This window comes from Hemicordylus capensis, chromosome 7 (assembly GCF_027244095.1).
Source record: "Hemicordylus capensis ecotype Gifberg chromosome 7, rHemCap1.1.pri, whole genome shotgun sequence".
Taxonomy (NCBI): domain Eukaryota; kingdom Metazoa; phylum Chordata; class Lepidosauria; order Squamata; family Cordylidae; genus Hemicordylus; species Hemicordylus capensis.
Genome location: NC_069663.1, coordinates 19,842,610 through 19,866,081, shown reverse-complemented (window position 1 = coordinate 19,866,081; position 23,472 = coordinate 19,842,610). Strand labels below are relative to the sequence as shown.

General features: G+C 45.0%; 1 protein-coding gene across 3 annotated transcripts; it reads left to right on the top strand.

Annotated features, from left to right (window-relative positions):
• On the top strand, window positions 1-20,499 carry LOC128332451 (membrane-spanning 4-domains subfamily A member 4A-like). Of its 3 annotated transcripts, none has more exons than XM_053266738.1 (9): window positions 1-404; window positions 2,382-2,583; window positions 9,686-9,803; window positions 12,112-12,250; window positions 14,347-14,466; window positions 16,892-16,948; window positions 18,196-18,369; window positions 18,664-18,783; window positions 19,546-20,499. In XM_053266738.1, the coding sequence occupies exons 4-9, from the start codon at window positions 12,176-12,178 to the stop codon at window positions 19,624-19,626; spliced, it is 627 nt and encodes a 208-aa protein (XP_053122713.1). In that variant the 5' UTR covers window positions 1-404; window positions 2,382-2,583; window positions 9,686-9,803; window positions 12,112-12,175; the 3' UTR covers window positions 19,627-20,499. The 3 variants fall into 3 exon arrangements, with proteins under 3 accessions (XP_053122713.1, XP_053122712.1, XP_053122710.1); XM_053266737.1 differs by having other exon boundaries at window positions 1-408; window positions 9,698-9,803; XM_053266735.1 differs by having other exon boundaries at window positions 1-408.
• Window positions 20,500-23,472: the final 2,973 nt, after the last annotated feature.

The following is a 23,472-nucleotide window of genomic DNA, read 5'->3' as shown; positions in this document are numbered from 1 at the left end:
AGACGGGAGGGGCCCGCAGCTGCTAGGAGCTCTTGGATCCGGTGGGGAGGGAAGTCTCCCTCCCAGGCCGCGCTTTCTAGCCAGGATGGCCGATTTCCACCACCAGTGGCGCTGGGTGGTCCCTCCACGTTCACCTCGCATCCAGGGCTGGCTTGGCGCCGGCGCCCTCCAACCGGCCTCCTCCTGCAGCCACAGCGCCTCGGTCCCGGGAAGCCTTCAGTGGGGCGGGGCGGCTCAACCCCTCCCTCCTCCCAGCCTTGCTGCGCGTCAGCTGGTCTCAGCCTGGAATTGCGCGAAGGGGGCATTTTCCTGCCGAACGTCATTGCTTCGTCGTTGCTGCTGCTGCTGCTGGGACAACAACAAAGCAGAAAGCAACTGGAGGCAGCTTCTTTTCCGCCGATGATGTCAGTAAGTTAGCATCTTTAACTCTTGCATGGCCGGCTTAGCACAGGGGGCTCTGCTTTGAGGTCTGGCACCTCCTCCAGGGCAGCTCCAAGAAGGGGTGTGTGTGGCATAGGTGGGCAAGTGCCCCCTCCCCAAATCTTGGAGATGCCGGGAGGGAACTTGGAACCTAGATGCTCTTGCCAGAGCGGCTCCATCCCCTAAGGGGAATCTCTTCCAGTGCTCACACTTCTAGTTTCCCATTCATATGCAACCAGGGTGGAGCCTGCTTAGCTAAAAGGACAAGTCATGCTTGCTACCAACAAGAGCAGCTCTCCTCTCTTGTTGATGCCCTGGTCCAGCCTGGAATTCCGACCAGAAGAGGGGGAAATTTGTGGTGCCCCCTTTGGGGCTTCTCTGCTGGGAGAAAGAATCGCTGTGTGTTTGGGGGGAGAGTAGCAGAAAACAGGGGAGGGGCCCTCCTAGCTCAAAGCTCAGATTTGGTCTGGAGGGGATGGGAACCGAGCCCCACCCCGTTCCCCAAACACAAGTTTTTTGTTTTCTTTTCTGGTCAATGACTGTAATAAAATTGAACTGAACTGAACTACTTTAAATAAATATACTGGAGGGGAAGGGACCCTAGGAATAGCTTCAGCCAGAATTGGCAACTCTGCTATCCCACCAAGAACATGAGAGAGCTCAAAGGAGATTAATCCAAAGCTAATCACCTCCATCCCCCAGGCTCCTAAGAATGTTATCAAGGCCTGCCTTCCACTCCCATGGCCTGCACTGTACTCTCAAGAAAAGCAAACCTAATGAACATTTCTCCATACTTACCCTTTAGGTTTCTGTCTATCTTATTTCCCTAACAATAAGGGAAATAATAGGTACAAGACTGTCAGGACAGGCTGAAGTTTGACAGGTGTAGCTTTCACTCTTAGTGCATTTCACAAGGTTGCAGTAAGGCACCGGAATTAAGTACTAATTTCCATCTTCTGTGTGTTTCCATGCTTACTTACTCCTGTTGGACTTTGTGCATTTTAAAGAACATGCTGGTTACGTGCTCTTTGAAATGCACAAAATCCATCAGTAGGAAAGCTAAACTGAAATTCTCTTCTTCTTCTTCTTTCCCCCCACCCAAGGAAAATTATGTTTTATTACGTGTACAAATGTAGCCTTGGTTGTCAATGCGATTGTCATTTATCTGTGCATTAGGAAGTAAAATGAGATTTCATTTCATAGCTAACAACGTTTTTATTAGAAGGTCACACAACATTTCAACTATTTAAAATCTGAGTTAGTTTTTTAAAATGCATTTGTTCTTGGCAGTCCTCTTCTTGATCCAGGATATAAGCTGTTGGAGGGGACAGTGCTTTCCAAAATGTCATATTTTTCCATTGGCTTCTCTCGTTTCTCCCCCATGCCTGCCTTTCCCACGCTAATACCATGTGTGTTATCTTCTCATGTTATCTTCCATTCAACATCTCAGGCCCTGCTAATGGCCCCCACCCTAACAGAGATCTGGCTGGCAGGGACTAGAGAGGGGGCCTTTTTGGTTGTGGCCCTTTGGCTTTGGAACACCCTTCCAAAAGAGCTTCGCCATGCTCCCTCCCTCAGTGTTTTTTTAAAATTATTATTATTATTATTATTATTAAAACTTTTATACCGCCCTTCCAAAAGGCTCAGGGCGGTTTACATTAAGAAAGTTTAGGGTAAAGGGCGGTTTACATTAAAGAAAGAATTGAAGACACATCTTCTTAAACAGGCTTTTTAGTCTTCTACCCACTGCTATATCTGGTAGATTTCTTTGTTTTAGCTTTTAATTTGAAACGTTAACTTTAAATATGGTTTTCTCTTGGTCGCTAATTTTTATTGTTTGATATTGTATCTCTTTGATTAATATTGTAAGCTGCCCCAAGCAGTAGTGTACTGGAGGGGTGGGTATAAATATTTTTACAAAATTATCTGTTTAACAACACGTCCGCTTTTCCTTCACACAGACACATGGATCCAAGGTGCTCTGGAACTTCAGCTCAGATTGTGCCCCCCACTCCAGCCACGACGAAATCAGGGGACTCTGGAGCGGTGCTATCGACTCAGATTATGACTCAGCAACCCCAGATACTCTTGCATGGTGCGATGGACTTTGCAATGAGACGACCACTGAATAAATTGTATATGGGAGAGCCGTTGGCCCTGGGTGTGAGTATAGGGGAGTCATGTTTAATGAGAATGGTTTTGCTTTTGGGTGACCAAGATCCATGGCTTTCCGTTTGTGCTCTGGGGAACTTTGGGGTCCCACAAAAAGGGCTCTTTTGGGGTTCTTTTCTCTTTATTTATTTATTTTTATTTATGGTTAAATTTGTATACCGCCTTTCATTAAAACAATCCCAAGGCGGTTCACACACACAAAAATGAAAAACAAGACTATAAAAATGACACAATTAAAATATTAAGCTAAAATAGAAAATAAATATGAGTAAAGATACAAATATAATATAAATTTAAAACAGAAGCATAAGAACTGTACAAAATACAAAGCAGCAGCAGTAGAGACAATCCTATAAAAGCCTGGGTAAGAAGCCAAGATTTAACATGCTTTCTAAAAACTGTGATGGAGTTTCTTGGCAGGCAGGTTGGAGGCTTGTTTATTTGTTATTTTCTGTTCTATTTTTCTTTCTACTTGTTCGGTCCATCATTTCTGTGCTAGATGGACCTATGATCTGACTCAGTATATGGCAGCTTCCTATGTTCCAAGAAGGAAGTCCACAGAGCCAGTTCCTCCTCTCTCTGCAGTCTCCCTGACTGCAGAGAGCCCACTTTCTGTTTTGTTCAAATGTGGACAGGACGGGGAGGGGGGGGAAGCATTAGTGTGAATGAGTCCCACAAGTGATTAAAATTATTATTATTTATTATTATTTTTTACATTTATATCCCGCTCTTCCTCCGAGGAGCTCAGAACAGTGTACATCAGGGCTGCTCAACTTAGGCCCCCCAGCTGTTTTTGGACTACAATTCCCATAATCCCCAGCCACAGTAGCCAATAGCCAGGGATTATGGGAATTGTAGGCCAGCATCTACAGGAGGGCCGAAGTTGAGCAGGCCTGGTGTACATGCTTATTTTTATCCTCACAACAACCCTGTGAGGTAGGTTAGGCTGAGCGATACAGGACTGGCCCGGAGTTACACAGTGAGTTTCATAGCTGAATGGGGATTCGAACCCAGGTCTTCCCAGGTCTTCCCCATTTCACAGCTGAATGGGGATTCGAACCCAGGTCTTTAGGGCTTCCTAAAGAGGCAGAAAAGGTTCTGCACTCTAAAAGGAAAGCCCATTTTCTGTTCAGGGAGAGACCTGAGAGTAAGGTCTGGAAGAAAACAAAGTAACCCCAAAAGAGCAAAATCACAAGAAGGACTCTTCTCAGTAAAACATCACGAAACATCAGCACTACTATAAGTTATAGGTTTACATGTTGATATCTGAAACTATTACGTAAATAAGCTTACTCAGAGCATCGTCTGAATAAGCTTAAGTAACGTACAATCTTTTACTTCAACATTACCAAGGTGATAGAACATTTTCTTTCCTCTCCCTCATTCACCAGACGTGTTTCAGCACGCTACAGCAGGAATTTATCATATTGGGAAAATATCATTAAAAATAAGCTTTGCCACAGGTCTTTCATAAGACTGTGATATTTGTCTCAACTGTGCCAGAGGGTCATGGCAAGGCTGCACCAGGTCCAAATTCCCTTCCTGGCATCTCCAGATGGTTCAATAAAAAAATCTTGTCCTAACAAACTACCAAAGCATACCAGATAGGGCTGAGAGAGACTCCTGCCTGTAACTTTAGAGAAGCTGCTGCCAGTCTGCATAGACAAGACTGAGTTAGATGGACCAATGGTCTGACTCGGTATACAGCAGCTTCCTATGCTGTAATGAAGATTGAAAAGACCAGATAGGCAAAAGTACAGGTGTGGCAACCATCACACCTCTCCAATTTATGTTACAGACCAGGCCTGATCTATATACTAAATATGCTCATCAGCTAGTATATAAAATAGGTCTGGACCAAGTTCTTTTATATTAGTGACCACGTATGCTCTGGATGCAATGAAGAAAGGAGATCAAACTACTCAAAAGGATTCAATGGGCTTTATTGAGTATAAAGACTACCAACATAATCTAGCAAAGCAGAAAGCAGAACCCTCTATCAATATTAGCAACAGTATTTAAACAGAGCTTCTCCTACCTTGCTCCCACACAATCGAAAATTGGGAGCACACACAGCTCCCAAACCCAGGCAGAACACAGTTTTTGATTGTGCGAATGACCTCATAGTGTGACCCTCAATTGGCCTCTGAATTTGACCCTCAGTTGGCAAGTTCATCTTCTTGTTCACCAGTTGACCAGCATAGTAATTTACTCCTAGACTGATCTTATTTTTGAGTCATTTCTTTCACCAGATTGTGGTGGTTTACCAGAATACCATCCCGGATAATGCTGTTAGCCTCCCAGATGCCTACTGAATGGTTCTTCCCACTCCCCAATCCATCCCACGTAGACTGTCATCTCCTTCACAAAACCTGGAGCAAAAAGATTCAGTCATGAACCAACCAAAGAAAGTTAGTCATGACTAAGCCTCACTGAAATTAATGAGATAAATTAGTTGTGACTAAAAATACTGCTCATAGGATTTCTACTTATTTATTTATTTAATTTCATTTTAGGACCACCCCACCCCCACCCCCCATCCAAAGGTTCTGGGCAGTGCACAACAAATTTTTTAAAAAATTAAAACACCATTAAAAAAACCACACTGCTTAAAACAATTTAAAAACAATTCAGAGCCATTTAAAACCAATTAAAATACTTTAAAACAATTTAAAAACTTTGGAAGGCCAGGCCAAACAAATATGTTTTTAGGACTCTCTTAAAGGCCAACAACAAGCCTAAACTGCTGATATCTGCTGGGAGCGCATTCCATAGGCCAGGAGCAGCTACAGAGAAGGCTTGGTCACCACCAGATGTACTGATGGTAACTGAAGACTGACCTCTCCAGATGACCTCAACATGCGATGGGGATCATACAGAAGAAGGCACTCTCTAAGGTAGCCCGGATCCAAGCCATTCAGCGCTTTAATAACCAGCACTTTGTATTTTGCCCAGAAATATGGGCAACTGCCCATATGCAACTGTTGTTTTAAAACAAGTATAATATGGTCTCTCCAGGTTACCCGAGAGACCAGCCTGACTACCACATTTTGAACTAACTGAAGTTTCTGAACTACATACAAAGGCAGCCCCATGTAGAGTTCATTGCAGTAGCTGAGCCTGGAGGTTACCAGCTGATGCACCACTGTTTTGAGATCATTCTCATCAAGGAATGGACACAGCTGTCTAATCAACCGAAGTTGATAGAAAACGCTCTTAGCCGTAGCCTCCACCTGAGATACCAGGGTGAGGCCTGGATCCAAGAGCACTCCCAAGCTGCGTACCTGTTCCTTCTGGGGGAATGTAAACCCCATCCAGCACAGGGAGTTCTAACTCATCCCTCAAATTCCGATCCCCCACAATAAGTACTTCCATCTTGCTTGGATTCAGCTTCAATCTTTTATCCCTCATCCAGCCCATTACTGCTCATAGGCAGGCATTTAGGGAATGAATGCCATTTCCTGAGGAGGAGGAGGAGGAGGAGGAGGAGGAGGAGGAGGAGGAGGAGGAGGAGGAGGAGGAAGAATAGATTTGGTTTCCTTCCCAGAATATGGGAAACTCCTATATTGGGCAGCAGCGATATAGGACGGTGCTGAAAGGCATCATCTCATAATGTGCAGGAGATGGCAATGGTATGGTAAACCCCTCCTGTATTCTACCAAAGAAAACCACATGGTCTAGGAGAGGAGAGCTGGTCTTGTGGTAGCAAGCATGACTTGTCCCCTTAGCTAAGCAAGGTCTGCCCTGGTTGCCTATGAAAGGGAGACTAGAAGTGTGAGCACTGTAAGATATTCCCCTTAGGGGATGGAGCCACTGTGGCAGGAGCAGAAGGTTTCAAGTTCCCTCCCTGGCTTCTCCAAGATAGGGCTGAGAGAGATTCCTGCCTTCAACCTTGAAAAAGTCGCTGCCAGTCTGTGAAGACAATACTGAGCTAGGTAGACCAATGGTCTTACTCGGTATATAGCAGCTTCCTATGTTCCTATGGCTCTGTTGTCTCCAGGAGAAAACCACATGGCTCTGTGGTCACCAGGAGTCAACACCAACTCGATGGCACAACCTTCCCACACCCCACTGTTAATATGTAATAATACATTTGCTAATATGTAATTGTTCCCATTTTCTTATATTCATTGGATTTTTCCCAATATATTTATAGATGTTTCTTAGAAGACTGTTGTTCTGTTTCTATATGCCATTTCATAGCTCACACATTCACTTGCTTATATATTGTAAAATAGTGTATTAATAAATGTTAACATTTGGAAACAGCTGAACTTCTCATATCATCTTGCAATTATGTTTCACAAATTTTAATGGGCTTATTTTTCCTCAATACATGGGATCACCCTTTACCATTGTCAAAATCCATTTTATTAATTTGAAGCTGGTCGGTGACAGTGATTCAACATCTGAGCCAGTGTTCATGGATGCTCCATTCATTTTAGTGGGGAAACAATCTCTGGATTTCTAGTGGCAAGGAATCAGCCAACAATTCGAGAGGGAAGAGCAGGAAAGCAGCTTTTGTTGGAATCAGTTCCACTTTTTAAAAAAACCAAGAAAAGGGATTTCCTAGGTTTTAAAATTGTGCAATATGCTTCCAGGCAAGAGGGAAGGAAAAGAACAGATTGTACTGACCTCCTTTTGTTCCCCTTGTTTTGCAATGTTCAATTAACCAACAATACACTCAGCCAAGTATATTGTTCCTCTTGTGGTGTTTTTTGGTGAACCCATTCCTTGATCCAGGCCAGCTTTTGAATGGGGCTTTAGTTACTTGTATTCCAGTCATGGAATACTGATTGGAATGGAAAAAGGAATGTCCACTTGCCTCTCTGTGCATAAGATCTATTTCATTAAACTATTAATATTCCTGATTCCACTCCACTGCCTTGTGCTTGCATACTTTAGAGGTTTGCACAACTACCTAATGGTGCAGCGGGAAATGACTTTGCTAGCAAGCCAGAAGTTTGCTGGTTCCAATCCCCACTGGTATGTTTAACAGATTATCAGGCAGCAGCGATATAGGAAGATGCTGAAAGGCATTATCTCATACAGGAGGCAATGGTCAACCCCTCCTGTATTCTACCCAAGACAACCACAGGGCTCTGTGGTCGCCAGGAGTTGACACCGATTTGACAGCACATTTTTCCTTTATAAATGCCACAACTCTTTCCCTTGGTTTCTACAGTTCCTGTGTTCCTATTCATCACAATGGGGTTCTGCATCAGGGATGGGACTCTGTGTCAAAGGTGGATGTAGACTTTGGTGCTTCGTTTTCTGCCTCTCAGGCTGTACTTACTATTGGATAACTATGGACAACAAACTACAAATCTCAACCTCATCCTGAGGACTGTGGGATGCCAGCCCTTCCACCAGCAATTCATTTATATGGGTCTATCTATTTTCACACAGAGAGTACATGCAAGGTGCCTAATTAAATGCAGACGTTTCAAACCATACCGGTGAAACAGTATTGTCTTTTTAACAGTATCTCAGCTGAGAGCTGAGCTGGAGAGTGAGTTATGTTAGACGGCCTTGTGGGGCCTGCCACGGATTTCCTCTTGTGAAATGTGATGTATCCTCCGCAGATGGGACATTAAAGGAGCGCCTATTTGTTTCCGTGATGCTCCAATTTTCCGTTTGTAAATAATGCAAAAAGATAACGTAATATTACAATGTGGATTTCTAGTGCAGTCTCATGCAGAGGAAGCCTCATCTGGTGAAAAAAAGGTGACTGAATTGGCACTGGAAGGGAGACACAATCCATTCCCCTAAGCAGTTTTAGCTACTTACCAATAATTTAGCCCATCTGCCCACAGGCACCTCTAGGAAATTAGTGTTATATTGATGATGATTATTGATAATAATTTAGTTTCTTTATCTCCAGACTCAGCATTACAGCGTGAAATGTCAGTATCCCCATCAGTGTTCCCTTTAACAGGGATTCCCAGATGTTACTGATTAAAGGTAAAGTGTGCCGTCAAGTTGATTCCAACTCCTGGTGCCCACAGAGCCCTGTGGTTGTCTTGGGTAGAATACAGGAGGGGTTGACCATTGCCTCCTCCTGTGTGGTATGAGATGACCACCACAGGCAGCTAAGCAACGCTTGCTTACGGAAAGATGTTTGTGTCCTCTTCAAGGATCCCATTTTTCAAACAGGGAGGTCCAAAAGCCACTTAAAGGAGAGCCCCTCCATCAAAAACAAGGACAGATCCTGTTGAGACCCACAGCATGAAATGTCAGAAAAACAGCACTCCAAATGTCCTTGCATCAGTTTCTCTTCTGCATTTCTCTCTCTCTCTCTCTCTCTCTCTCTGTGTGATTATGGCACGATATTTGTCCAACTAATTTCCTAAAATCAAGCCAGGCAGTGTGTGTGTCATGTGATGTTTCTGGCCTGAAAACCTCAGATTGTTTTGTATTTTTGTTTGATTTTTATTTATTTTTTTAAATTAAAGTACAGATAGCATCCTAACCCTAACCCTAGCCTTAATGGATGGTGTCTGTACAATGCCTGCTGCAATGTTAAGAATCAGAAGAGCGGCAAAGAAATATTTCCTGCAGATGGGATGAGGCAAGGAGTGGGGAGAGCAAGAGCCTCCTGTCTCCTTTTGGGTGACTAAGAGAAGCAGTGTAAATTGTGCAGAATAGGAAGAGATTGGCAAAAGTATTCAAAATAGGGAGGAAAACCCTTATAATCCTGAATTGAGTATCTTGAGGCCTCATTCACACAAGGAGCACAATCGTGGTTAAGGAGTTGACCATGGTCAGCAAGGCCCAGGTGTTCCCCCAGAGCATGTTGCGAGAGCCCAGGATTTCTGGGAAATCCCCCTTAAATTGCTGTGGTTAATTAGCATTTAGCCAGAATTGCTAACCAGGATTAGATCCAGGTTAGCAAACTTGGTTAAATGCTGGTTAACTTCAGCGATTTAACAAGGATTGCCCAGAAATTCTGGGTTCTCAGGACGCACCCCACAGAAGTGTGTGGGGCTCGCCAATTACTGCTAATTCTTTAATTCCAGTTGTACAGTGGGGTGGTGGTAGAAATTACTATTCTTTGACCTCCCTCTCACTTCCGTTATTTTGCAACTTTGAGTTCCCCTAACAGTCATCAGAAGCCCTGCAGCTGCCAAGTGGGACGGAAGGACGTCTCTTCCCATCTGTCTGTCGCTCTCATTCCATCTCGGGGTGTGCTGTGGCTGGAAACCAGAGAGGTAAAGGGTCCATGGTAGGGGGGAGCGTTTGGGGCTGTGTGCTTCTGGGCTTGGAGCGGCTGGCAAGAGGGCATTGGCTTCGGGGCAGAGGCTGGCTTGGCCAGAAGGAATCCCAGCTCCCCGGCCAGGCTCATCTCTTGGCAAAAGGAAGAGCAAGCCAATGGGGCCCAAAAGGGGGTCGGAAAAAGCAGGAGCCAAGCAGATTAAAGGTCAGGACTGCATGCTACTGGAGCGGGGCTTCGTAGCTTTGGCCCACCTGCACCCTGGACTACAACTCCCATCATCCCTGACTGTTGGCCACTTTCCCCTTTCCAGTTCTTCAGTGTCCCTCTTAAGATACGGGGACCAGAACTGTGCACAGTACTCCAAATGTGGCTGCACCATAGATGTGTATGAGGGCATTATAAACTTAGCCTTTTTAAATTTTCAATCCCTTTCCTAAGGATCCCTAGCATGGAATTGGCCTTTTTCACTGCAAGAGGAAATTAGCCTTTTTCACTGCATGCTGAGTCGACACTTTCAATGAGCTGTCCCCCACTACCCCTGCATGATCTTCTGCATGAGCCCCACCGCACGTTAAGGACATCTGAGGAGGTCCATCTCCAGTTACCACCAGTATGTCTGGTGGCAACTCAGAGGCAGGCCTTCTCTGTAGCTGCTCCTGGGCTGTGGAATGCACTCCCCACAGAAATCCATAATTTAAATTCCTTATTGGTTTTCAGGAGAGCCCTTAAAACCTATCTGTTAGGTCTGGCCTTCCAGCGTTTTTAAATGGTGTAAATGTTTTTAAGTTGTAACCTGGTTTTCCAGGGTTTTTAAACTGTTTTGAATGTTTTAGCTGTTAATGGTTTTATGGTGTTTTATAATCTCTGTTTTTAACTGTTAATTGATTTTAATCGTTTTGTTATTAATTGTAAACCGCCCTGGACCATTTTTGGAAGGGCGGTATAGAAATAAAATAAATACATACATACTCCACGATCTCTTCCCTGGTCGGTCACCAACATCTCAGACCCCATCAGTTTATGTGAAGTTGGGTTTTTCTGCCCCAATATGCATCACTTTACACTTGCCAACGCTGAATCGCATTTGCCATTTTGTCGCCCACTCCCCCAGTTTGGAGAGATCCTCTTGGAGCTCCTCACAATCTGTTGTGGATTCCACTCCCCTAAATAGTTTAGTGTCATCTGCAGATTTGGCCACTTTGCTGCTTACCCCGAGTTCTAGATCATGGATGAACATGTTAAAGTGCACTAGTGCCAGAAGAGTGGGAGGAGGGATCTGCATCTCCTGCATATGTTGGCCTACAACTCCCATAATCCCTGGCTATTGGCCTCTGTGGCTGAGGATTCCGGGAGTTGTAGTCCAAAAACATCGGGGGGGGGGCAAAGTGTAGCAAGCCTTCTCTGTAGGGACAGTTGCTCTCCCCTATTCAATAGAAGAGAGCCAACACCATGTTGGCCCAGTTGGCAGGGAAGATATGGGGCAATGCAAGTCAAGATCAGAACCCAGGTCCATTAGAAGGCTTCCGTTGCCAGAAGAATCTGCCACCCTGGGGCCTAGCATTCCCTCTAACAGAGAATTCCAGATGTTTTTGACTACAACTCCCAGCATCCCCAGCTGCGATGGCCTTTTGCTGGGGATTATGGGAATTGTAGTCAACAAAATGTGGGATTCCCTGTTAGAAGGAACACTGCCTTGGGCCTGATCCTGAAGGGCTGTTCTTATGTGCTTAGTAGGTATTAGTGGCAGAGTGCCACCCTCAGGAGAAAAGCTGAACTGCAAACATTCTGCTCCTCTTGATCCAAGATCCAAACCCTTGGGCTGAGAACTCCTTCCATCTTAGTTATTTATTTTATTATTTATTTCACACACTTGTATACTGCCCCAAACACAAGTTGTGATTTACAACAAAACAATATAAACAACAGATAAAAAGATTAAAACATTACAAGAATTTAAATTTTAAAATGTTAAAACTATTAAAACCACAATTAAAACAGTATCTAATGAAAAGCCTGGTTGAACAAATGCGTCTTGACTGCCCTTTTAAAAGTTGTCAGAGATGGGGAGGCTCTTATTTCAATAGGAGGCATGTCCCAAAGCCCGGTGCAGCAACGGAGAAGGCCCGTCCCCAAGTAGCCACCAGATGAGTTGGTGACAACTGCAGACGAACCTCCCCAGATGATCTCATTGGGCGGTGTGGTTCATAGCAAAGAAGTCGTTCTCTTAAATACCAGTTGTTAAAAATTTAATTTTTTCATTTTTATTTTTCTTTCTTTTCCTCCCCCCACCATCCTTACTGCAGTTATTTCCTCCTCCCATCAGTACACCTGCTCTGAGGTCCTCTAGAAGCCCCCTCCCCAACAACCATGAACCAAGAGACTGCTGGTGGATTGCCGCCACCACTGAAGAAGTTTTATCAGGGGGAGCCACTGGCCTTGGGGGTGAGTATAGAGCCCAGGGGAAAGAGTGGCTGGAATCAAAATGGCCTCCCAATGGCTCTCTTCTTCTTTTGAACTCCCTTCTCTATGTTCTGGAGCAGCAGGTTTTCAATCTTTCTTCCAAATGGGTTTATAGCTCCTGAATAAGATGTCCAGGAGTGGCAGAGAAGCTCCCCTTCAAGGCAGTTTGCTCAACCCTGCCAATGCCCCCCTGCAAGGCACTGCCCCATGGGAGTGTGTTGAGTACGTTCCCAGGGCTGGGATGGGCGGACATCATTTTGTCCAGTCAACCTCATAAATGTGGATTTACAGTCCTCATGGCCCATCCAAGTAGATGTGTCTAATGCTTGGGGCAGAGCCCTTGACATAGTGGATAGAGCCCATAGCAGGCCGGGGGGTTGGGAGGGAAGGAGCCCAGTGTGATTTTATTTATTCTATTTTATTTAAAACATTTATATACCACCCAAAATGCAAGTCCCTGGGCGGTTCACAACAAAACAACAAAAACAGCTAAAATGATTAAAACATCACAACAATTAAAATTTAAAATGTTAAAACTATTAAAAACACAATTAAAATAATATCTAATTAAAAGCCTGGGTGAACAACGGCGACTTCTGCCTTTTTAAAAGTTGTAAAAGATGGGGAGACTCTTATTTCAGCAGGGAACATGCTCCAAAGCCTTGGGGCAGCAACGGAGGAAGAGGTCCATCCCCGAGTAGCCAACAGACGAGCCGGTGGCAACTGAAGATGAACCTCTCCTGATGATCTCAATGGGCAGTGTGGTTCATAGTGAAGAAGGCGTCCTCTTAAATACCCAGGGCCCAAGCTGTTTAGGGCTTTATAGGCTATAACCAAAAACTTTGCCTGGAAACTTATCGGCAGCCAGTGTAGATCTTTTATGATAGGAGTGATATGGTCTCTCTGAGATGACCCAGAGACCAACCTGCCTGCCACATTCTGGACTAACTGCAGTTTCTGGACTACATTCAAAGGCAGCCCCACATAGAGTGCATTGCAGTAGTCAAGTCTGGAGGTGACCAGCAAATGTACTGCTGTTCTGAGGTCATTTATCTCCAGAAACTGACACCGCTGGCGTATCAGCCAAAGCTGCTAAAAGGCACCTCTGGCCACTGCCTCATCCTGGGACACCAGGAAGACTGCATACCGTAGGGGAAGTGTGATCCCATCCAGAACTAGCAGATCAAAATCATCTCTCGAGTTCCAACCCTGCACAATAAGTACCTTCGTCTTACCTCCGTACCTCCATTTTGGCTGGTCTGTGGGTGGAGCTAAGCATTAGGGGAGGAGTCTAGTGTTCTGGCTATCCTAGGATGGAGGCCAGTGTTGGTCTTTATGGGAAGAGAGACCTGTGGAAAATATGCCGCAGTATTTAAGGTCATTCACACAATCAAAAACTGTCTTCTACCCGGGTTTGGGAGCTGTGTATAATCCCAATTTTTGGTTGTGCGGAAGCAAGGTAAGAGGAAAACCTGGGTAGAAGTGATTGTGTGAAAGCAAGGTAGGAGAAGAACCTGGGTAGCGTTTCCTCCTCCCTTGCTTCCACATAGTCACTTCTACCTAGGTGCTTCTCTTGCCTTGCTTCAACACAACTGAAAATTGGGAGCACACACAGCTCCCAAACCCGGGTAGAAGACAGTTTTTGATTGTGTGAATGACCTCAGAGTGTGGAGCTTAAAAAATGGCCCAGGGAGAGCAAAACAGCTTTGCCTCTTGCGTTTTCCAGCCAATATCTGAGCTCTCTGATGCATTTGCCTTATCTTGCTTTCAACATCTGCATTTTGACCTTTGTCAATAAACTCTTGCATGTTGCTGCTGTTGAGATGACTGAAATATTAGTTATCAAGTGTGGCAAGCAGAGTTTTGCTAAGACTCTTCTGATTGGGGAATGGAGCCAGTTTCTAGAATCCTCTGGGAAGCCTGAATATACTGACCAGATCTGCAGCAAATCAAAGAATTGTTCCATATTCTCAATGAGAAAATGTCACCTGTGCTGTTGGTTTTTTCTACACCGAATAGTTGGTCAGGTTGTGGCATGTGATTTGATGGTAATACTGTGTTTAATGTTGTCTTTGCAGATCACGCAGATATTAATAGGCATTATTGGGATGGCTTTTGCGATCACTGGAAACATGGCAGATAGTTATTATAGAATCATTTACCTGATTGTGATGACACCGTATTGGACTGGAGTCTTGGTAATTCATATCTGGGTGCAGAAAGGTTCTGCAGGCTTCATCTCAGAGTAACAGTTGCTTATTAACATCATGTTTTGGACCATGTTCTCTAAGGGTGTGAGGATCCGGTTTGACTGGTTTGGACTCAAACTGGACCGGACCCCTCAAAAAGGGTGCTGGTCCGAGTTTCAGCCAAACTGGCCCTGGTTCTAATGGAACCGGTTTGGAAACGTTTTGGTGATTTGAGCGGCATGCTTGTAAAGGGAAATCTGGTGAGGGTTCTCCTTTACAAGCAAGGGGCGGCTCTGCGTGCTTTTAAAAAACTCCTGGCGGGGGGCGGTAAGAGGGGAACTTGTCGTTGGAGGTGGATGGGCCCCTCTGAACTCCATCCTGGGCCCAGCGCCTCCAGCACAGCCTTCTTCCGGCCTCTGCACATGTGCTGAGGCCATTTGCATGACGGCACAAAAAAAAAAAACTCCAAATGGGGGGGGAAGAGGGCAACTCGCTGCCATCGGAGCCATGCCACTCGCCGTCCCCCATAAGGAGTTTTTTTTTTTTTTAAGGCAAGCAGGGTTCCCCCCTCACCGGATTCCCCTTTACAAGCATGCCTATCAAGCTGAATCAAACTGGTTCTGAATTTGTTCAGCCTGGTTCAACCCGAAGTCTGAACCAGGGGCTGGTTCGGGGGCTGGTTCGACTCGAACCGGCTTGCGTTCTGACAGTCTGGTTTGCATTTGGCTTGAATTAGGACCAAACCACTGGAACCGATTCTATGCACACCACTAATGTTCTCCATCCTAGTTTTGCTAAGTGGCCAGCAACAGCCTGAGAGTTAATGGGAGACTCTAATAGAATAAGAATATTGATGAAAGATAAGAAATACTGTCTTTTCAAAGCAGTCAGTGCTGACTGTGGATCTATCTAGACAGCCATTTCTTCCAACATGAGCACAAACTGCAATGGGACATTTTAAAGGGGTGTCTGCATGACATTTAAACATGTATAATTTCATAGCTCTATCTGCTGGTCATCCGCCTACAATTCATGGAAAAACCTGTTTCTCCTGGGCTGTAAGCAGATAGCCAGCAGATGGCGCTAAGAAATAATGCACCGTGTTCAAATGTCACACGGATGTCCCTGTCTCAATTTGTGTTCATGCTGGAATACAGTGATTTGCTGCCTAATAGAAACGATCATTCACAGTTGCATCAATGCTACGCAGAGGCTTAGAAATTAGTCCTGAGCACAGAATTCACCATCGTGCAGACATTTGTTTGGGAAAAGAACATTTCTATATTTCTTTGGAGTTGATGATCAACTTAAAAATCTGTAAGAAATGTCTGGAGAAACCTCGGAAGCTGAAGAAGACCAACAGAGTCTTCCAGTAATTAGGAGGTGGGATTTTATTCCTCTGCACAGCAGTGCCTGAATGACAGAGGGGGGGTGGTAGTGTAAGCGCCCCTAAAAGTAAGCCACCAAAAAAAACACAACTCCAACCCCCATAAAGTCACCTGCTCCCTAGTGCTGGTGAGTCTTTTGTTTTGGAACACCGTTTTTGCTGCATTGGTGGCTTCAAACAGCCTGGGAGTCAACAGCCAACTACTCTCATTCACCATTTGGTTTAGTTTAATAAGGCAGCGGAAATGATTCTGGGTAGTTCATGCATGTGCACATGCGAACACACGCACACATACACACTTGCAAATAGCATGATCCTGCTCTGGGATCATAAGCAGTTGTGGAGCCTCAGACATGTTCTCCTGGCCACAGGCTTCTGATCTGGATGAAGGGGGTGCAATAGTGCAAGCCCTCACCCCAAAGTAAGTCCCGCAAAAAACAACACCCCCCTCACCTGCTCCCTAGTGCCGGCGAGTCTTTTGTTTTTAAACACAGTTTTTGCTGCAGTGGTGGCTTCAAACCTAGTTTAATAAGGCAGCGGAAATGATCCTGGGTAGTTTGTGCATGCGCACATGTACACAAATACACACATACATGGAATGAGCCTGCTGTGGGATTATAAGTAGTTGTGGAGCCTCGGACATGTTTTCCTGGCCACAGTCTTCTGATCCGGATGAAGGGATCCTCCGACTTTAATGGCTTTTGTTTGAGTATCAAGAGAACCTTAGGGGCAATTCAAAGGGTAACGGAATCAGACAAGTTACCACTTTTTCAACAACTGTAGCTGGCCATAAGCAGCTTTTCAAGCTGCTATTATATGTATATACCCACTGGCAAGAGAATATCACCTACTATAACATCATAGTTTTACAAAACCCTTAAATACTGCAGGTAGTATCGGAAATGTGCAAAATTGCTTATGGCTACAGTAATTGAAAAAGCAGTAACCTGTCTGATTCTGTTACCCCTGGAATTGTCCTTAGATGGTCTGAGATAGCCAATGTGAGTCTTGTTCATTACCTCTGACCTTCCTTTCCATCTCTTACAGTACATCATTTCAGGATCCCTGTCTGTGGCCGCTGCTAGGAACCCCAAGCCGTCCCTGGTAACAAATCTATATTGGTATTGATGGATGTCATGAGTCAGGATGAGCCTGATGGGTTAGAGCAAAACCCTGCAGAGCTTATTGTAAACCCCTTTGAAATAAGGATATTGGGCAGTATTTAAATTTGCAAATAAATTAAAAATAAACTAGCTGACCGGGTGCAGAGCATCTGTGACCCTAGTTTTCCCTCTCTTCCCCCCCCTTCAGCCCCATTTCATTCTCCTCCTCCCATCCTCCCGGCTTCTCCTCCCGGCCCAGTGGCTGGCCGCTGCCATTCCCCCCGCAGCACCCCCCATCACAATCTCCTCACCCTGGCCACCATCCCTATCTTCTTCCCCACCTGCCTCTGCTGCCGTTTCCTTGCCAGCCTCTGGCACCATTCCCCCCGCTTTGCCCACCCGCACCATTTTCTTCCAAGCAAGCCACCCTCTGCCTCCTACCACCACCACCAGCAGCCCTCCTCGCTGCCCTCCCTCTTTTCCCCTGCCCCCCACCCGCTGCCTGTGCCACCGCTCTCTGGTGTTTTGTTTCCCCGCCGACCGGCCAACTGGCTGTCGCCGCCATTTTTCCCCCTCCCGGCCTTCCCCCATTGCTATCCAGCTGCCACACATGGGATTAGCAACAGGTACATTTAAGAGAATTATATATAAAGAAGATAACATAAAACCCAGGGCAGAGGATTATAGTTCTTTTCTTCCTTGCCATTTAGGTGCCACTCCCATTTAAGGCCTACACTCTCTCCCAGAGAGCTGGTCTTGAGATGTGTAAGATTATAATATATGAGAATTCCCTTTTCTCCACTGAAAAAGGCATTCAGAAGGCCCAGATTCTTATCCCTATCTTTAGCTGATTTCTGTCCCTGGAAATTAATTCAATATAGTTCTGAACCCAACCAGGGTTCCTCCAGATGTTGCTGAACTACAACTCCCAGCACTCCCAGCTACAATTTAGTTGTAGTTCCGCAATATCTGGAGGAACCATGGTAGGGAACCACTGCTGTAGGTGGTGGGTAAGGTGGTGGGTAACTTGCGGCGGGTAAGGTGGGGCGGGGGGCTCCAAAGGCCTTTAGGTCCAGGCTCCAAAATTACCCAGATGGACTTCTGGTTGTCCATAGTCTTCAAGTCCAGGTGAGATTGTGTGGCAATGCCTGGGCAATGCCTGTGGCAATGCCTGTGGCAATGCCTTCTCAGAAGGATCTGTGCCACAAAAGAGCATGGATGCCTTCATGAAATATTTGTCGCTCCTAGGTGAAAGGCATGCTAGGAATGAACGTGGTGAGCGCTGTGGCCACTGGCATTGCGATTGTGTTCCTCTCTTTTTCGTTACTCCATCATACATATTATTACCGGAACCAATGCAGCCGGTATTCTTCCAGCTCTGACGTGGATCCAGCGTGCTATGAAAACGAAATCCTCCCTTATGTGAGTGCATGTCCAATGGAGACTGGGTTGTGGGTAGCTTATCCAGCCTCATCACACAAGGGTGGGTCAGGCAGCCCGGAGGGCCTTCTCTGTAGGGAGGAAGCTCTTTAGAGTGCTCCTAGTGTCATTCCCAGTGATGAAGCTTGACATGGCCAATGCAGTGCTATGGGGGGGAGGGGAGGAGAAGAATGCTTAGTTCACACGATGAGAAATAGGGTGGTGCTCCCAGTTGCTATGATGTATGATGCAATGGAAACTGATGCTCTTTGGCTGGGATGTCTGCTTCATTGACAGAAAAAGCTGGTGGGCATGATGGCTGTCCTCCTGGTGTTTAACATCCTAGAGTTCTGCATCAGCATCTCCAATGCAGCCTTTGGGTGCAAGAATGATTGCCTGGAGACCCCCACACAAATGGTATGATTTGAGCAGAAGAAGAGTTTGGTAACTGAAGTGTATTTGGGGATCCAAGAACAGGGCTTATTCTCCTGTATCTCGAGAAGGCGTTTTGTCATCATGCAATCATCAGGATTGGGACCCTGTGTCAAAGATGCCTGTTTAATTCCCCACCTCAACCCGCCCCACTGCAGATTTTGTTGGGCATGTATTGGGCTTGTTTACACAATGGTTAAGTCTGTAGGATAGTCAGGGAGAACTAGGGGAGCAGATGCTATGCACCCAGTCAGTTAGTCATTACTAATTTTCCTGTGTGCTACAATACACATTTTATTTATTCGATTTACTGAAATATGTATCGACTCCATTTGCAAGTGGAAGAGAGATTAAAAAGCTGGGAAACAAAGCACTCACTGGTTGGGAGTGGGTGAGGGGCTGTGGATCGCGTTCCCAGCTGGTGAGTGCTTTGTTTGCCACCTGGGTGTGGGTGGGAGGGAAGTCAGGTGGGTGCTATGGTGGCCAGCATATCCCGATGACCCAGGGACAGCTGTCTCCCCTTGTCTAATCTTAGCTACGCCCCTGACGTAGGTGCAGAATATTTGCTTTGTTTAGCAGACCACAATATCGCTTTGGTCCTGACATGTTCGCATAATACTATTCTGAAAATTTAGCTGGAAAACATTGCCTTTCCCCCACCGCAAGCTGAATGGGAGAATAACTGCATTCCTTGACTGATCTCATTCTTGGTGTGTCTTTTACGGGGGATGTGGTCTCTTTCTTCAGGTTGTGGTGGTTTACCAGAATGCAACCCCGGACCCCGCGGTCGGTCTCCAAACTGCTCGTCTGGATCCCGAATCCCCCTGAATTGATCTTCTGAGCTGGAATGAAGTAATCTGCTCCTATTCAAGAAGCAAAAGACTGATTTAGCATCTTCAAATATTGGTACATCTGGACCACATGTTTCTCAACTAGTTCCAGGTTGTCCTTTGAATCAGCTGAAGATAAGGGATATCATGAGCTATCCAATATGTCATGAATAAATATGGAGCATAATTTTTTATATGGAGGATGAATAAATATGGAGCATGATTGAATTGTTGGTGAGGCTGTTTGCTGTTGATTTCGGATCATAAATTAAAAAGTGGATTTGGACAGATCCATGAAAAACTACAGGTGACATTGGAATGAGGAAACTCATTCCAGTGGGATTTACGTGCTTGGTTATCAGGTATAGAGACAAACATTTACTGTCTAAAAAATAATTATGGGGACACTCCCAGACAGAATGTTGAGCTAAATTCAATCTTGTCCTTCACAGCTTGCATGTCTATAGAAATGTTTCCCTTTTTGGATTAAAGTCCTGATAACCAAGAATCAAGGCTGTGAATGATTTTGCTGGAATGCTTCTGTTTCTCAAATTATATTGGATTTTTAGCAAAGAAAGTTAGTAATGACTAAGGCTCACTGAAACCCAGGAAACAAAGTGATTGTAACTTACTTAAGCCCCATAGCACTTATTCACAGCTCACTTTCTTTGGGTGCAGCCCATTATATTCACAGTAAGTTGGCTAATATGTAACTGGTCTCTTATTTCTTCCTTATATTGATTTATTCCAAAACAATTTCCGTAGATTTTTCTACAAGATCTGTTTCTGTACACAGTGTCTTAGCTCATAGATACATATGCAATATAAATAATTTGAGTATTAATAAATGTTGACCTTTGGGATAGCTAGATTTCCTTTGCTTCCATTATCTTCCATTTCCATATTTCAGATTCTAGTAAATGAATGCAACAATCTTTATTTTGGTCAGCAACCAGGGCAAACAATTACAAATTATCTCTAACTAAAAATAAGGCCTCAGATTAATTGTCGATGTCGACTCTTAGTGACCACACAGATGGATTCTCCAGGATGATTTGTCCAACTTGGCATTTAAGGTCTCTCAGTGGTGCATCGTTGTTGTAGTAATACACTCAGCTCAGTGGATTGTTTCTCTTGTGGTGTTTTTGGTGAATCCATTCGTCGATCCAGGCCAGCTTTTGAATGGGGCTTTAGTTATTGTATTCCAGTCCTGGAGTAGAGGCGGGACTAACAAACAGCCAGCAGCAAGAGCATGGAAAAAGCAATCTCCACTTGCCTCTCTGTGCATAAGATCTATTTCATTAAACTATTAATATTCCTGATTCCACTCCACTGCCTTGTCCTTGCATACTTGAGAGGTTTGCACAACTACCTAATGGCACAGTGGGAAATGACTTGACCAGCAAGCCAGAAGGTTGCTGGTTCAAATCCCTGCTGTTATGTTTCCCAGACTATAGGAAACACCTATATCGGGCAGCAGCAATATTGGAAGATGCTGAAATCACATACTGCGTAGGAGGAGGCAATGGTAAACCCCTCCCGTATTCTACCCAAGACAACCACAGGGCTCTGTGGTTGCCAGGAGCCGACACCGATTTGACAGCACACTTTCCCTTTACAAATGCCACAACTCTTTCCCTTGGTTTCTACAGTTCCTGTGTTCCTATTCATCACAATGGGGTTCTGCATCAGGGATGGGACTCTGTGTCAAAGGTGGATGTAGACTTTGGTGCTTCGTTTTATGCCTCTGAGGCTGTACTTACTATTGGATAACTATGGACAACAAGCTACAAATCTCAACCTCATCCTGAGGACTGTGGGATGCCAGCCCTTCCACCAGCAATTCATTTATATGGGTCTATCTATTTTCACACAGAGAGTACATGCAAGGTGCCTAATTAAATGCAGACGTTTCAAACCATACCGGTAAAACAGTATCGTCGTTTTAACAGTATCTCAGCTGAGAGCTGAGCTGGAGAGTGAGTTATGTTAGACGGCCTTGTGGGGCCTGCCACGGATTTCCTCTTGTGAAATGTGATGTATCCTCCGCAGCTGGGACATTAAAGGAGTGCCTATTTGTTTCCGTGATGCTCCAATTTTTCGTTTGTAAATAATGCAAAAAGATAACGTAATATTACAATGTGGATTTCTAGTGCAGTCTCATGCAGAGGAGGCCTCATCTGGTGAAAAAAAGGTGGCTGAATTGGCACTGGAAGGGAGACACAATCCATTCTCCTAAGCAGTTTTAGCTACTTACCAATAATTTGGCACTCTAGGAAATTAGTGTTACATTGATGATTATTATTAATGATAATAATTTAGTTTCTATACCTCCAGACTCAGCATTACAGTGTTCCCTTTAACAGGGATTCCCAGATGTTACTGATTAAAGGTAAAGTGTGCCATCAAGTTGATTCCAACTCCTGGTGCCCACAGAGCCCTGTGGTTGTCTTTGGTAGAATACAGGAGGGGCTGACCATTGCCTCCTCCTGTGCGGTATGAGATGACCACCACAGGCAGCTAAGCAACGCTTGCTTACGGAAAGATGTTTGTGTCCTCATCAAGGATCCCATTTTTCAAACAGGGAGGTCCAAAAGCCACTTAAAGGGAGGCCCTCTGCATAAAAAACAAGGACAGATCCTGTTGAGACCCACAGCATGAAATGTCAGAAAGACAGCACTCCAAATGCCCTTGCATCAGTTTCTCTTCTGCATTTATTGGGGAGGAGGGTGATTAGGGCACGGTATTTGTCCAACTACTTTCCTAAAATTAAGCCAGGCAACGTGTGTGCCATGTTTCTGTGGAAATGCAGGATGTGATGTTTCTGGCCTGAGAACCTCAGATTGTTTTGTGTTTTTGTTTGATGCTTTTACAAACTTAAAGAGACTTGCTGGGTGACTCTGGGCCAGTCACTTCTCTCTCAGCCTAACCTACTTCACAGGGTTGTTGTGAGGAGACACTTAAGTAGGTAGTACACCGCTCTGGGCTCCTTGGAGGAAGAGCGGGATATAAAATGCAAGCATAAATAAATAAAGTATAGAGAGCATCCTAACCTTAACCTTAGCCTTAATGGATGGTGTCTGTACAATGCCTGCTGAAATGTTAAGAATCAGAAGAGTGGCAAAGACATATTTCCTGCAGATTGGATGAGGCAAGGAGTGGGGAGAGCAAGAGCCTCCTGTCTCCTTTTGGGTGACTAAGAGAAGCAGTGTAAATTGTGCAAAATAGGAAGAGATTGGCAAAAGTATTCAAAATAGGGAGGAAAACCCTATAGTCCTAAATTGAGTATCTTGAGGCCTCATTCATACAAGGAACACAATCGTGGTTAAAGAGTTAACCATGGTTAACCAGGTGTTCCCCCAGAGCATCTTGTGAGAGCCTGGGATTTCCGGGAAACCCCCCTTAAATGGCTCTGGTTAATTAGCGTTTAACCAGAACTGCTAACCGGGATCAAATACAGGTTAGTAAACTAGGTTAAATGCTGGTTAACTTCAGCGATTCAGTGAGGATTGCCCAGAAATTCTGGGTTCTCGGGATGCACCGCACAGAAGTGTGTGGGGCTCGCCAATCACAGCTAATTGTTTAATTGCAGTTGTACATTGTGTGTATGAGGCCTGAGAGTTTCATCTTGCAAACCCAGGTCATTGTAAGGGGATTGCCCAAGAGATCTTGCCAGGGGATAGGCAGGTTCTCCTCCCCTTGAGGAGGAGAGCTGGTCTTGTGGTAGCAAGCATGAATTGTCTCCCTTGCTAAGCAGGGTCCACCCTGGTTTGCATTGGAATGGGAGGTTGCATGTGTGAGCACCGTAAGAGATTCCCCTCAGGGGATGGGGCTGCTCTGGGAA

Bases quoted from the DNA above. Each gene is read 5' to 3' on its own strand.
- LOC128332451 (XM_053266738.1), top strand. From the start codon at position 12,176: ATGAACCAAGAGACTGCTGGTGGATTGCCGCCACCACTGAAGAAGTTT. The intron at 12,251-14,346 runs GTGAGTATAGAG...TTGTCTTTGCAG, and splicing joins GGGAGCCACTGGCCTTGGGG to ATCACGCAGATATTAATAGG. The intron at 18,784-19,545 runs GTATGATTTGAG...CTCTTTCTTCAG, and splicing joins TGGAGACCCCCACACAAATG to GTTGTGGTGGTTTACCAGAA.